Source organism: Populus trichocarpa, chromosome 1 (assembly GCF_000002775.5).
Source record: "Populus trichocarpa isolate Nisqually-1 chromosome 1, P.trichocarpa_v4.1, whole genome shotgun sequence".
Classification (NCBI taxonomy): Eukaryota; Viridiplantae; Streptophyta; class Magnoliopsida; order Malpighiales; family Salicaceae; genus Populus; species Populus trichocarpa.
The window spans coordinates 14,666,865-14,683,112 of record NC_037285.2 but is presented as its reverse complement, the minus strand read 5'-3'; the positions used below and the strand labels follow the sequence as shown (position 1 = coordinate 14,683,112).

Here is a 16,248-nt window from a genome sequence, read left to right as displayed (position 1 = left end):
CTGAACTGGGTCAAAATTCTGCTAAACTTTTAACACATTTACTTTATAATACTATCACAAGATAAATAAATAAAAATCAAAGTCTTCCATATATGTTCATGGGCGAGCTTCTAAAATTTTGTCTTTAATGAAGGTAATTGAGTAACTATTTATTTATGTTAACTTGTTCGTGATCTAAATTTTAGCCGAGTCATGAATAAGATCAAGTTTTATAACTTTAATTTGATCAATAGTGAGTTGAGTTTATGTAATTTTTTTTCACCTTTAGAATGTTCTCCTTTGTAGCTTATCGAGGTTCTTTTAGATGGATGGGTATTTTTCCCATCCAAGATATACTTTTTTTTTTTTTTTTAATAAAAGTGAAGGCAGAAGCCAAAACAAAGCTTCAAGGAAAAGGATCCCTAGCATTCATGAATGTCAGTGCAATTATTTGTTTGATTTTGTATTTTAAAAATATTTTTATTTTATTTTAAATTATTTTTATATAATGATGTAAAAAATAAAATAAATATTATTTTAATATATTAAATTGTTTTTTTAAAATACTCCTGCATTAAGAACACAAACAATGAAAGGAAAAGAAACCTTACATCCAAATTACCCAAACCCAAAAAAAATAAAAAAACATAAAACAAAAGCTCGCGCGCACGCATCCAATTCCACACCAGCGGACACACAGCGGCTACCTTTGCTTTGCCTCTTAACTCCCACCCCCTCACATTCAATTACCCACTTGCACATTCAAGGTGGAATGTGCTTTTCTTGTTTCTGTGAGAGAGAGTGAGTGAGAAGGCGTTGTGTGTGTCTTTCTTTCATAGCATTTCTTAGCTGTTACTCATTCTGACTAGCAGTGTAGACTTTGTAGTGCAGTAAAGAGGAATTGTTTTTAAAGAAAGGAGCCCGTTGTTTCTTTTTATTAACACTTCAAAAACCTCCTCTCATTCCTCCATTAATGGTCACCTCTCTCTTTCTCTCTCCCTCGACATTTATTTTGCAAAGCAAACCGCGGGATCTCAAAGAGACTGAACCCATCTGCAATTCAATCTTTCCTTTTTCTCATTTTAAGCATTGCATACATTGATTATATATGGAACATGGTGCTCATTTTGGTGTACAGTTTTTTTTCTTTCTATGTATAGCATGCCTCTGATCTGTGTTTTTGGGTCAAATAGATTGTGGGTGTAGAGGAATCGTGAGGCGATGTTGACTTGTATTGCGTGTTCAAAGCAACTTAACAATGGATCTTTGCAACAAAGGGAGAGAGAAGAGGATGTTGATGTTGCTGCTTTGGAGACACCCAGGACTAAGCAGGCCATCAAGGCTCTCACTGCTCAAGTATGTATAACTCTTCTTGCTCTTCGTTCACCTTTTTATCTTTGATTGCTGCAATAGAGTCAGAGATTTGAGTTTTTTTTTTTTTTTTAACTAAAGCCCAGAAAGCACCGAAGCATACAGTAATGGAAGAAGGTTGAATTATACTGTGTGTTTTGACAATTTGGATTTAAGGGGTTATGTTTTATTTCTTATATTTTTGGAAAAAAATAGTGTGAAAATAAAAAAAAAATCCCATGATTGCTCTTTTTTTTTGTCCTTTTGTTTTTGCCTAGTTTCCGCAAAACCCAAAATTTTGCCCTTTGGCTTTCATCAAGGGGGTAAACGACGTGGAGGGGCTGCCCGGTTTCTTTTGCATTGCCACTTGCCGGAAACAAAAACAGTGAAAGAAGAATTGGAATTAATCACCGTGAGATATGGGTCTGATTTACTACCGTGTAGCACAACGGTACTTCTTTCAAATTTATTTTAAAAAAGAAAATTATAATGATTGATGGACTTGGGTTTCTTTTATGGATTGGAACCAAAGACCAGATCAGCAACATGGGTTTCTTAAATTCATTTTTTCTAGATTTTGGGTGCGAAAGGCTGATGAATAGAATTGGACCTGGAATTGTCTTCGTTTTATTGCAAAATGATGAAGGATTATTGTTATTATTTTTTTAGATAAAGGATATGGCAGTCAAGGCATCAGGAGCATATAGAAACTGCAAGCCATGTTCAGGATCCTCGAACAATAACAGTAACCGGAACTATGCCGAGTCTGATGCTGCCTCAGACTCAGCCAGGTTCCACTGCTCGTATCGTAGAACAGGAAGTTCCAATTCGACCCCGAGAATGTGGGGGAAAGAGATGGAGGCAAGACTAAAAGGGCTATCAGGTGGTGAAGGCACACCTGCTTCAGTAAGTGGCCGGACAGAGTCTGTGGCTTTTATGGAGGAAGATGAGCCTAAGGAGTGGGTTGCACAAGTTGAGCCAGGCGTGCTCATCGCTTTTCATTCATTGCCTGATGGTGGTAATGATCTGAAGCGGATTCGATTCAGGTACTGATGCTGTACATTTATTTTCTGTTGTCTTTTATCTAATTTGTTTGAATGCAATCACTAGTTTTCTGGCTGTGCGTGTGAATGTGTGTGTGTGTGTGTGTGTTGGGGAGGCGGGGTGTTGAGATTGTTGTTTGTAGTCGACCTCTTTCTTGATGCTGAAAGGTTCTTCATTGTTTGGTGGTTGGTGTGAAAGTGGGAATTGGGCCATACCTGGATTGTCCTTTCTCTCTTGTTCCTAGTATGGTGTTGAAGGTTTTGATTTTTATGGGTGTGATCAAATTTCTTTGGTGTGGTGGTGGTGGTGAACTGGTGATTAAGTTGAGAATTGTGGGATTCTCCATTTTCATGATGTAGGTGCGTACAGATGATTTTCTTATTGCATGAACAATATGGTCGGGTGGCTCTAAATATGCAGTGGGTGTCTTGCTAACATTCATTACAGCTTGGTCATCCTGAATGGTATCTGATTCAAATTTAGGGTTAAAAATTAAATTAGGTCCCTTTTCTTGTGTTCTACTCATACACTGATAGATAGGGAAATGGCATCCCATCCTTTATACAGGCATGTCGTGATTTACTTTGGTGTTTGAGATGCTGCAGAGGGCAAAAACTTGTGAGTCAGCTGTATCGTAACAATAGAAAACTACGAACCCGATCAGTGAATTCCAGTGCAGAAAAAGGACCAAAGATGCGTCTGATGTGCTTGTGGGTATGGGTTCCTGAATGCAATGTACTAGCAGAATTACATTGCCTGGTGAAAGGAACCATCCACAACACAAATTGGACTTTATTTTATTACACTTATGCAGGCCTTGTTTGTTTCATTAGTTTACTGAAAACTATTTTATAATCTTTGCCCTGTTTGCTAATCATTTAGAAAAATTAGTTAATAGAAAATATTTTTTAGTTAAAAAAAAATTTAACTTGATTTTAAAAAAGTGTTTTTATTTTATTTTGGATGGAAAATACTTTTCAAAAGTTGGGAAAAATTCAAAAACATTTTGTTATTTTTTGATTATATCAAAATTGATCCTTAATCTTATGATTGTTATATATTTTATTTTGAATATTTTTTTTAATTTTATCATTTCAAATTTTTATATTAACTTTGATCCTCATTCTCTTTATTGTTATTTATTTTTCTCCTATCTTTTTCTTAATTGAAATTTTTTATTTATCAGATTTGATTTCTATTTTTTTATTGCTATTTATTTTATTTTAAAATAATTTATGAATTTTGTTTTCAATTTTATAATCTTTTAATTTTTTTATCTATCAGATTTAGTTTCTATTCTTTTAATTGTTATTTGTTTTATTTAAAATAATTTATGAATTTTTTTTCAATTTTATTCTTTTTTAACTTTTTTATCTGTCAGATTTGATCCCTATTATTTTAATAAACTTGAAAAAAAAATTAAAACATAAATAAATTATTTTTCATGTCATTTTATATCACCATATACTAGAAAGTATTTTCCAATTTATTTTTTTATCAAACTACCAAATATCAAAAAATAATTTTTTTTATAGGAATTCACTTTTTATAGAAATTACTTAAAAAAAAAACTACTTTCCAGCAAACAAGCATGACCTAGGTTTTGCTTGTCTACTTGCTCTTTTTCTGGAATCAAGAACTAGCTTATGCTTTACTATCTGCAATTCTGCATTTGGAATCATCCATCATCCCCCACCTTTCCTAGAAGAAATGAAAAGATAGAAAAGAAAAAAGAAATAGAGAACTTTAAAGAATTATGAATAATGTTCCGTGTTTTAACTTGTGGACTTTCTGGAGAACATCAATGGACTCGTTTAATTCACCTTCTATCCAACAATTATGAGTTAATGAGGAATATTGCCTACGGCTCCAGAAGGCTTGAATAAGCAAGATAATTTTCATTTCTTTCACTCTTGGTTGATTCTTTGTGCTCAACCTATCATTGCTTTGGCACTTGAAAAACAATAATAACTTTTGTAATCTTCTTATGATCAGTGAATGTTAAATTAGCTGACAGACAGATACAATTTTATTTGTCCAAATGCAAATTACAGCAATATAATATATCTTAACACCTGCAAGGATTTCCATGTTTGATGACCCTGGCTTGTGCACAAGATCTATAGAATACTTTGCTGAGGAATCTGTGGCCAAATTACAGTGTCATTGCAACGATTTTGTGCCAGAAGTTATCTCAATTAATTATTTTAGTCTCAATCAGAATTTGCGCTAATTTATTTTCAGTTTGAAATGTTGAATGAAATGAGCAACAATCCACCTGTTTACTGTAATGATAGCCCTGCTACTTTTATGCAGGCCCTTTTTCCTCAAGTTTTTTTTTCCTCTTGACCTAACACTTTTTTCACTTATAACAAGATTCATGTGTTGTCATGCCAACCTAATTACCGTTCATACTTGTGATGTTGTCAATTGTATATGATTTTTCTTCCTGATAAGTATATATGATGTTTTGAATTGTGATAATATGGTCCTTTGGTTCTTGCTGTGGGGACAAACTAGCTTCCCTCATACAATAGCCATGCGAACCTGTTAGATGAGCAACCATCAATAACCAGCTGCTTTAAAGTTTTAACACCAGAAAAAATTGGATGATTCATCCTTCTCCAACATTTTACTAGGGATGCATAGATGTTCACAGGCCCTATTCATCATTTTGACGTTTTGATGTTTTGATTAGTCGTGAAATGTTCAACAAATGGCAAGCTCAAAGGTGGTGGGCTGAGAACTATGACAAGGTCATGGAATTATACAATGTTCGACAGTTCAATCATCAAGCAGTCCCACTTCCAACTCCGCCAAGATCTGAAGATGAGGTGAGTGTGAATTAAATTTTGAAATTTAGCAATATTTGGTTGGGGATAGGAAATGTGTGCTCCTGATTTACTTGGAATGGATCATTTTCTACTCTATAGGAATCAGCATGAATCTTGTTAGACTGTCGATGAGCACTATTGGAGTCCTCTATTCTTTTTGATGAACTTCAGTTTTGTAGGATTTCATTTGATATAGAATGTCGGTGGTATTTAGTGCTCACATTTACTTCACTGTACTTTGAAGAACTTGCGAACTGACATTGATGATAGAACTAGTTACATCGTTTAATTTTACCTCATCTCCTTTTGCAGAGCTCAAAGCCTGAATCTGCCAAAGACAGCCCTGTGATTCCTCCATTGGGCAAAGGATGCCCGCACAATTTCCACCTTCCAACAGGAATGGATTATTCTTCATCAGATTCACTTGACCACCACCCAATGCAATCCCACCAATATTATGATCCAGCTGGTCTTGCTTCAACACCAAAGCTCTCTGGCATTGCTGGGGCTAAAACTGAGACATCATCAATAGATGGTTCTGTGAGGACTAGTATGTCAAGAGAGTCTGATCGCTCAGAAGAACTTTCCATCAGTAATGCAAGCGATATGGAGACTGAATGGGTTGAACAGGATGAACCAGGGGTATACATCACTATCAGAGCTCTGCCTGGAGGCTCTAGGGAGCTTAGACGTGTCAGGTTCAGGTCAGTGGGTTTTAATAATTTAGAGTATGAAACTGCTTATCATTTTAGTTATTTGGCCAATAATTGAACAAGATCATTGCTGACTGAACTGGCTTTTCTAGCACCTGCTTTGCTGGGCTAGAACAACTCAACAAGGCACTTCGTAGTATATGGGGTATATTGATTAGATTTTGGAAGACTTTTAGAGCTAATAAAATATAATTTGATCCTTCCATTTATACGAGTCAAATCCTACCTGCACTACAGGCTCATGCCATCTATCATAATGGCTTAGATAATCTTATTTGCTTGTGAAAATTTGTCATGGAGTCGTGGATTTCTCATGGATGATCTAGAAACCAAGGCTGTCTTTTAGGCATTATTTGTGATTACACTGTTCTCTGATTGATATCATACTGTTAAATGGGCAGTGTTGTATATTTCCAAAGTTTAGTGATCGGGGCTCTCATTTTCCAGTTTTACATTATCCATGAATGAACCAACCACATAGGGATTGATATTTGCTTTGCCCGTAAAATAATCATCAAAATCATCTGTCTCTCGACGTGGATGTAAAATTCATTTTTATATGCTTGATGCAGCCGAGAAAGATTTGAAGAAACGCAAGCAAGGTTGTGGTGGGAAGAGAACCGAGCCAGGATACAAGAACAGTACTTGTAGATTAGCAAACAGATGAGATGGTGGTGCTAGGAAAATGTGTCTACCTTCAACTATACAAGTAGGCATTCCATGGATCTTGTGAGCTGAATAGATGAAGCTTCTTGTATCACATGTGCCCAGTCCCATGTTTTGCTTTAATATTTCTTTCTTGATTCTTTCCTTTCTTCTTCTTCTTTTATCTGGGTGGATAATGTGCCATTATTAGGTGGCTTTGGAGTTTGGTGAATGGGGTGTAGAAATTAGATAGTCCATAGGAAGTGTTAGTTATGGTTATGCTAGATGGTCTTTAGTAATATACACTATCATTTCGCTCATAATTTAAACTGGTCTCATCATTTTAGTACTCTCTTTTGAATTATAACTATAGGAGCCATTGTTGTTCATAAAATTAAAACCCAGTAGTCATTTCATTGCCGCTAAATGTACAAAATCTTGACACCTTGTTTTTCATTGTTTTTGGTTTTCAATGAATCAATGATGAGTAGTTAGCTGATTTCCTAGTACTTCACTTGATTGGCATGAACGAGCAAGAACCTTGAACCTTTCTCTCCCTCTTTCTTTCTCATATTGTTTTCGATAAAGAGTTGATAGATGGATTTACGTGCTGCTCATTTTTACATGCAGACCATGCTGACTCATTTAGTTTTTTTTTTGTTTTATTATTATTAAAACACACATTTGACCATCATCAAATCACTAATTCGAGAATTAACATTTTCATATGAACTTAATTAATAAGATATTATTGGTTACTATTAGTCAATAAAATAATTTTATCGTCTCTAGTTTTATGTAGTGAATCTTGTAGAATCTAATATAGATTTTAAAAAAAAAAAAAATTAGAATTGTTTTTTTTTAAAAAATTAGCAAAATAATACAATTTGAAGTGAATTGGTGAGATAGCACACAATCACGATTGAAAAATATGATATTAAAATTATTGTTGATGGGAAATGCTATATGTCAAAAATGGTTAAATGAGCTACACAAATTATAACAAGGAAAAAGAAAAAAATAAAAAAATAAAAAAAAGATTTCAGAAGTATATCGAAACTCCAATTACAATATTATTTGTACCATTATAAGGATCTCAACGAGACATCCAATGACACCAAAAATGGTCATCGTTGGTAACGTTTCTTGGTATTATTGGATTTGTCTCCTTGAGATCTTTTTTAAAGTAATGATGGTGTCATAATTAAAACTTCGATGTGTTTTCAAGATCTCTATATTTTTCCCCTTCCTTTCTCTTTTCAAAGTAATTGCTCATTTGTCTCTGGACAAAGAGTGTGACTCACTCTAGTCATTGTTATTGATTTTATTTGGTATTATTAGATTTATCTCGTCGAGATCTTTCTGATGATACTGGTGATGTCATGATTAGAGTTTTGATGTGCCAATGAGGTCTCTTTATTTTGTTTTTTTTTTTTCTATATCATCTCTTCTTATTGTAATTTCTTACTTGCTTTTAGGCGGAGAATGTGTCCTATTCCAATCATCATTGGTGACATTTCTTGGTATTGTTGAATTTGTTTCGTTGAAATCTTTTTAATGATATCAGCGATGTTAGAATCAAAGTTTCAGTGTGCCTTGGTCTCTTTCTTTTCGTTTTTTTTTTCTATTATCTCTCCTTGTTATAATTTATACAGTTCATTTAACAATTTTTTTAACCTATTGCATTTCTCATCAACAACTTTAAATGTCATATTTTCAAACCTCAATATATATCAAACTGTGCTATTTCACAAATATTTTTTTTACTTGTGTTATTTGACCATTTTTTTTTTCAAATGGTGTTAATAAGTAAAAATACCCCTTACATAGCTTAGTTATAAAGCTTAACTAGGAAGTTAATCTGGTTCAAGACCAGGGTCACGAGGTAGGCGTTTCGATTTGTGGGTTGGTAAGTAATTTTATGGTGCTTAGAGAGTAACTAGTGACATCTTATTAGTTACTTTTCGAGACTCATTTTAAATTAATAAAGAGATATAATTAGGAAAGGGAAATCATTTTTAGAGATATTTCTAGAACTTTTGATGGATCATTAATTTTATATTCTCTCTCTTTTTTGTATTTCTTTTTCAAAATGAATCCTAATAAATAATTAATAAGATACTACTAACACCATAGAACTTTTTGTGAGTTAGTTTGCAAACTTAATCTATATTTTTTAAAAAAAATATTCATTTTGATAAAAAAAAAAAAGAGAGAGAGAGTTGGATTTACACCTAGAATGCCATGTCCGTGACGCTATCAAAATTAATGGGTCATAATATGTAAATGAGAATTCAAACCTTTAGTGCACATTATACCCCTTTGGGCTAGAATTTTTCGATTTTTTTCCACACCCTTAGTTATGAGATTTAATACCCTTCATAATCATGATGGCTTACATAATTTTCTAGAATTATAAAATCTTGTTTTTTTTTGCATTTAAAATGTAATTTTAAAAAAATTATTTTTTTAGTTTTGTTTTTCAATTAATTTTTTTATATTTTTATATCATTTCAATATACTAATATTAAAAATAAATTTTTTAAAATAATTTTTTTTTTAATATATTTTTAAATAATATAATAAAAAAACGATCGCTTAATTACTCAATATACTCTCCGTGTCTAGCAGTTGATTTTCAACTTTAAATATTTCCATATTTTCCAAACATAACCGGGCTCATAGCATTGTATTACAGATATCCATGTTTAAGTAGATTACCTAAATGACAATGTTATTTTCTCTCAATAATTCTATATAATTATTAGGGGCTATTACCTCAAATTACAAAGAAATTTAAAAGAGATTCGAAAACAATGTATGTTCACTCACAAAACATTTAGATTGCGCCAATGTTTTCCTTTTTTTTTTTTTTTTTTATCCTTGAAGCATTTTCTCCTCTAGTTGCTGAACTTTTTTTTTAATTTTGTTTTTTATATTATATTGATTAAGAATTGAATTTGATAATTTATTTTAATTTTCTTCTTACGAAGTTCTCATGTTATTAAAAAAAATATCTTAATATTAAGTTGATGCTCAACTTAATAAAATCAAATTTGATTTTATTGCTTATGAAAAATTAAAACTACAGAGACCAAAATTGACACTAAAGCAAAAAATAACCCCCTTTTCCTTTTGTTTTCTTAACTGTACATGAGACATGTTTTAAAAAATTTTGGACCTCAAAGTTTTTTTCTTTTTGATCCCTGTTTATTGAGGTTTTGACATGTCGGTCCTCCACTTCATTTGTTTTGCATTATAATCATTGAATTTTATAAGGAGAGAGAGAAAATTAGTGAAAAATGATGGAGAAGAGAGAGAGAGCGGTCGAATGACCAGATTCTAGGAGCAAAAAAGCCGAATTTGGTGTTATTGAGTTCTTTTTTTATGAGGAATGCCATTAGAATGTTTTTGAGCTTCTATATCATCGAAAAACATAAATCAAGGTTGATAAAGAATTGTTTGGGTTTTGTTTTATGTTTTTGGACTAATTTAATAGTATTTTGAGTTAAGAAATTGATTTATAGAGATTCTAAAGGTGTTTATTAGGTGAAAAAAAGTTTAAAATAGTTTTTTTAGTCTAAAATTCCCTAGCTCAACTTTTTGGCCATCTTTTTTATGGTAAAAATTTGGGCAAGCAAACAAAGTATTGTTTGCCATAGCAAGTAGAATGTTGTTTGGATTGTTTGATTTTTTTAAAGAATGGATGACATGTAATCCGTTCTTGAAAAAAAAACTAAAAAAACAAGTTGCACGAGTTTGGCCTTGTACACTCATGCAAGTAAAATCTTTTTTTTGTTGCTCAATGCACGCGAGCCCTATCTCTTTGGCCTAGATGTCTAGCTTTTTTTATGGGTTTTTTTAATAAAAAAATGGATTTTGATTAAAATACACTATAAAAAAATGTTTAACATAATATTTAAGTTATTATTCAATCTAGCCATGATTCTTAAACAATATTATAAGTTTTTATGAGAATGTTAACAATTTCTTTTTCAAGTATTATGTACCTAATAAGAAAAAAAAATTACTTAAGAATATTAAATGAAAATAAAATTTAAGTTCATTAAAGTTTTTAATATATTTTTTACATGATTTTCTCATATTTATTACATACAATTTACCTTCATTCATATACAGAATATTGAAATATTATTTTAATATGTTTTTTAGAACTTGCTTTTGAGACCATGATAGGTTTTTCTTTAAAAAATAGTGAACACAATTAAAAATCATGATTTTGTTAAAATAATAAAGATATGTATTAATAAGAAAATGAAGTTTAAATTGAAGAAATATATTTTTTATACTTCTTTAAAATGGCTGAAATTTTTTTACAGACTTCTATTTTAGTTGTCGTCGTTTCTTTTTATTCAATAAAAAATGCACTTGAAAAAAGAATATGACTTTCTCATTAAAAAAACTGAGACTTTTTTATGATAATATTATTGATTACTACGTGGATAATATGAAGAGTTTTTAAAATAATTTACTCATTATTATTGAATGAAAATAAAATATTTGTTTTCTTAATTTTTTTTGTAGTTCTTGGAATTTATTGTTCTCATTTTTTTTAAGAGAGTTACATATAAATGATCGATTCTTGATTTTATTACTTTTTAATTGATTGTTTTTTACGATCATAATAAGTTTTTGCTTAAAAAATAATACTTGTCATAAATATCAGAAGTTTTAGAAAAAACTAGTAAATAAGAAATTTTAGTTTTTTTTTATTAAAAATATATGCCTTTTCCTTTTTATTTCAAATCATTATAGCTTTTCTCAACTTGGTTTTTTTGGTGTTTCTTTTTATTTAATGAGCTATGCTGCTAATAAAAACAATTATATTGTAAGAAAAATTCACATGAATTAGAAAAGACAATTTTGATTAAAAAAATACATTTCTTCTTGACAAATTTATTCATTGTCTTCCTTTCAAATATATATTTTTATAATAATTTAATTAAATAAAAGTTGTATTCTAAAAAGCAAGGTTGTTAAACCCGGCTAGGGCAACGACCTAGATTAGGGGTTGAAAGAGTCAATCTGGTTTGATCTAAGTTGACATAGTGTGATCCGGATCATTCCAAAACATCGTTATTTCAAAATTTTAAAAAAATATTAAATTAATATTTTTGTTTTTAATTTTTGTGAAAAGTCAAATCAGGTTTTGGCGAGGTTGACCGAGTCGTGGATGCACCTACCAAGTGAGCTAGCCACACTAGGTCAACTCCAATTTATTTTAGTTTGAAACTGAGTCCAGTCTAGAGATTGAGTCAATATCAATTTTTTTTTTCTAAAATGTAAAAAAATATTAAAGTATGGAGAATGTTTTAATAGTGTTATTAAACCTAACCAAGTGGATTAATTTTTAAATCTTCACTCAACTTTTTACCAGACCCAAGACATGTGGGTCTAGCAGTTATACCATCCCAAACGACTTGTGTCTGATAGTCATACTAGACCCAAGAGCCTTGGCTTTGACATATAAGTAATTTGGGCCTGATATAGTGACTAGACCCAAGTAAAAGTGAAAAAACTACCATACCCACGCTCAAACGTTTAATGACCAATTAGCCTATGAAAAATACTGAAATACCCCCACAACCAGGGCTTCAATTTTTTCAAACAGAGGGCATAATGATAATTTAACTTTCTATGAAAAGACAATATTAGCCTCATCATAAGCCTTCAAAGCTTGAAAAATACACTATGCAAGTCTATAGTGAACTATGTCTTGATCCACAATACACTTGCACAGGGGTGCCAGACGCAAGCCGCTTGGGTCTAGCGCCTAGGATATCAAAATACTCAAAATACTATAATTTTCATTAGTCAAACAAAGGTAATGGTTTTGTTGAGTATCAAAATACTCATGTAAATGTGTTGAATGGTCTTAGGATATCAAACTAATAATTCCTTGTGGACTTCTAATGTATTGTTAAGTAAAAAAGCAACAAATACCTTGTCAGACCCAAGCGTTTGGGTCTGGCAACAATGCCAGCCTCGAGCCTGGGTCTGGCAACCATGATAGACTCGTGTTTGGGTCTGGCATGACCCACGCGCCTGGGCATGTCAACCATGCTAGACCAATGCTTCTTTTTTTTTGAAAATATAGGAATACACTTGTAATTGTTCTAAAAACATATTTATTTTATATTTTTTATCTTTGTCTTTTTAACCAAATATTTTTTTTATCTTTTCTATATTTTTTTCTTCTATTTTGGGACATTAACCACATATATCCCTAAAATTTACTCAATTTTTTTTTATTAATCTGTAATTTTAGTGAAGAAATCATCTACAAAATTGCACAAATAAAGATAGTCAAAAGGACAGTAAGTCTTTTATATATACAATATTTTCTTTTCCTACAACATAATGTATAAATTCAAAAGTTCAAAAATTTTCTCTTATGATCATATATTTCAAATTTTCGTATATACTAATAGTTATAATGTAGAATAAACTCTTCTTGTAACAAACTTTGATAATTAGATCATGCAATAACATCTCAAATTTAAAAAAAAACATGAACCCTTTAAAAACTGTCCAACACTTGGATAAAAACATAAAATTAATATTTTCATTCACAATGCATGTAAAAAAAAGAAGTTTTTTTTTTAAGACTTGAAATAAATTACTTATAACTCAACAATTTTTTTCCATTCTTTCCTCTTCGAATATAACAAATTTATAAAATAAGTTGCACAAATAAAAAAGAGTTTAAAGTTAATGTCTACTACATATGAATGAAAAATTCTACTTGAATGAGGCAGTGTTTGTTTTTACAGTTTAATCGTGCATTTGAAAAATTTTAAATTTTTTTACCTAGGTGCGTGGGTCTAACATGGTTGACAAATCCAGGTGCGGGCTGTCAGGCCCAGACTCGTGGGTCTGGCATGGTTGCCAGGTCTAGGTGCTCGGGTCTAGACCCAAACTACTTAGGTTTGGCACAATGTCAAACCCAAACACCTTGGGTTTAGCAATCATGCCTGATTTTAAAAACAATAAACAATTAAGATAATTGTGCACTTTAGCTGTCAGGAGAGAAAAAAAAGAAAGAAAAAAAACACAAACAATTGATCACCGACGATAATCCAACCATTATTTATCTACATGTGTCACACCATGTGGAAGAGGGCACGGTTGTACATTCAGTGAGACAACGGATGACCAAATTTGGCCACCAGAAAGCGTCACATGCACCTTCTTTATGGCACGGGCTCCACCCATTCGCTGTGGAAGAAAAAGAAAGCAAAAGAAACGTCTCACGAAAAGATGAGAAATTGAAAGTGAAACTACTATTACAATCCATAATAAAAGGCCTCTTGATTTACAGTAATTTCCCCACACTATTTAGCTTTTGTTATATTATGCCTTAATGCAATAAGAATCTCATAATTATAACCACTTTATAATTTTCTTTGCAAAGTATTTTTATCTCAAGAACTTTATCTTTATTTTAGATTTATTAATCAAATATAAATAAATAATAAAGATAAAGAAAAATTTTAGGGTATTGATGACAATTTGTTTTATGAAAAACCAAAATGTAAGTCTTCTTTTAAAAGGACCAATGTCAAGATTCAATTTTTTATGAATAACCAAATTGGAAAGTTTCCTATTTTTAGGGATTGGTATCAAATTTTCCATAAAATAATCAAAAATAAATTAAAAACAAACTAAAAATAATTAGGATAATTAAGGGCAACCAAAAAGATTAATGTAAGAGAAAACACATTATAAAGGTAACATTTCATAATAAAAGATGTGGTAACGGTGACATTGTTCTTTTCTTAGGCATAACCAACCCCTCACATGAATAACTGGAACCAATGCTAATTTTTATGATTTTCAGTTCCTTCTAATTACTAGGTGGCAACTTCTAATTTTTCTCGATATATGCTTTTCCTTTCAAATTTGAAAAGTCTCGGTCGACATCACAGTGTGACGCCGATAATTCATTATATATGTTTGATTTAAAAAAAAACTCAAATAACATACATTCAACAACAAAAGTTCATTTCTAAACTTATCTATTTCTCATTTAAAAAGCTAGGCTTATTTATATGAAATAAATAATTTGCATGAATAAAATGAAATATTATCATACAATAAACTAGAAGAACATATTGTTTTACTATTTATTTTATTATTGTCCAACATTCATTTGCAGTTTGGACAAAACAGGGCAAATGAACGGTCCTTTACTTTTTTATTGTCCATGGTTTGCTATTCATTTTCAGTCTTAAACTTTATTTGTTTTACGCTTCAGTCTTTAAAATTTAAGAAAAGAAAGACTTGCTAAAAATTTGGAGAGAAGAGAGAAAGTTATTGGTTGATCATATTTCGCTCATTAAAAAAGTTGATTTTTGTGTGATGAGTTTCTCTCGACGAGAGAAGTGCTATTAAGATTTTTTTTTTAGCTTCCATGTTATCATAAAATGTAGATCATGGTTAAGGGATAGTTTTTTTTATTTAATTTTGTGTTTTTGGAATGACTTAGGGGTGTATTGGGGTTAGAGACTGGTTTATCATGTTTTTTAGGGTGTTTATTAAGTATTTTAAGGTAAAAATAGGTTGATAATTATTTTGAGGCCTCAAAATCCTTGACCTAGCTTTTTAGCTATTTCTTTGGTGCTTTAAAACTAAACTGGAAAATGATGGGTTACCTGCTTCCAGAGACAACATGTTATCTTTTTTTATTTTTTTCATAAACAATAAAAAGATAAATGACATGTTTGTCGTACTTAAACTTAAAAAAAACAAAAAAAACTAGGTATGTAGGCTTGCATGTGCTGAGCCTTTCTCTGTTTGGCAAGATACTCAGGCTCAATTTTTTAGGCCCAGGCACATACCTTTTTCTATTTTTTTTTAATTTTTTTTTTATTGAAATCCACTATAAATAAATTGTTTGTCATGAAATTTTAATTAGTATTCGATGTTGGTATAGTTCTTTAATAATGTTATGTGTTTTTATAGGAATGTTAAAATTTTGTTTTTCAATTATTACATGCATACGTAAAAAAAAATAATTTTAAAATTTTCTTAATGGATACTAAGTGAAGATAAAAGAATTTTAATTTATTTTTAAATAGATTTTTGAAATGGTTTATTAACATTAATTAGTTTTTTTTCCTTCAATCACATGTAAAATATTAATACATTACTTTAATATTTATTATTGAAACTTGTTTTTGGGATCATAATAAGTTTTTGTTTAAAAAACAGTATTTGTAATTAAAAAACATGCTTGCATTTGAACAATAAATGGATTCATTAATAATGGAACGAAGTTTAGATTAGAGAGATACAATTTTGCTCTTTATTTTCAAATGGTTGAACATTTTGCAGTCCTTTATTTTGTCATTGCTGTTTATTTAAAAAATGTGCTGCTAATAACATATTATGTCATTGTTTTTTTTTTTTTAATGATTGTATTATCAATGGTTTGTGGAGAATTATGTATTAGTCTTATATACAAAAATTTTAAAATAATTTGCTCATCAATATTGAATAACAATAAAATATATTTTTGCTTAATTTTTTGTTGTATTTTTTTATGTAATTCTCTCAAATTTATTAATTCATTATTTTTATTTTATTTTTTAGTTGAAAATTTCTTTCAAAATCAAAATAATTTTTTTCTTAAAAAATAATGATTCTTATATAAAAAATAT

The 16,248-nt window shown here is 30.5% G+C and overlaps 1 protein-coding gene across 2 annotated transcripts; it reads left to right on the top strand.

Moving 5' to 3' along the window:
* Window positions 1-624: 624 nt before the first annotated feature.
* LOC7490953 (protein Brevis radix-like 2) lies at window positions 625-6,917 on the top strand. 2 transcript variants are annotated; one of them, XM_024602949.2, is made up of 6 exons: window positions 625-780; window positions 1,173-1,335; window positions 1,999-2,375; window positions 5,072-5,207; window positions 5,520-5,911; window positions 6,493-6,917. In XM_024602949.2, the coding sequence occupies exons 2-6, from the start codon at window positions 1,201-1,203 to the stop codon at window positions 6,569-6,571; spliced, it is 1,119 nt and encodes a 372-aa protein (XP_024458717.1). In that variant the 5' UTR covers window positions 625-780; window positions 1,173-1,200; the 3' UTR covers window positions 6,572-6,917. The 2 variants fall into 2 exon arrangements, with proteins under 2 accessions (XP_024458717.1, XP_024458722.1); XM_024602954.2 differs by lacking the exon at window positions 625-780 and adding an exon at window positions 1,608-1,780 and having other exon boundaries at window positions 1,187-1,335.
* The last annotated feature ends 9,331 nt before the right edge of the window (window positions 6,918-16,248 follow it).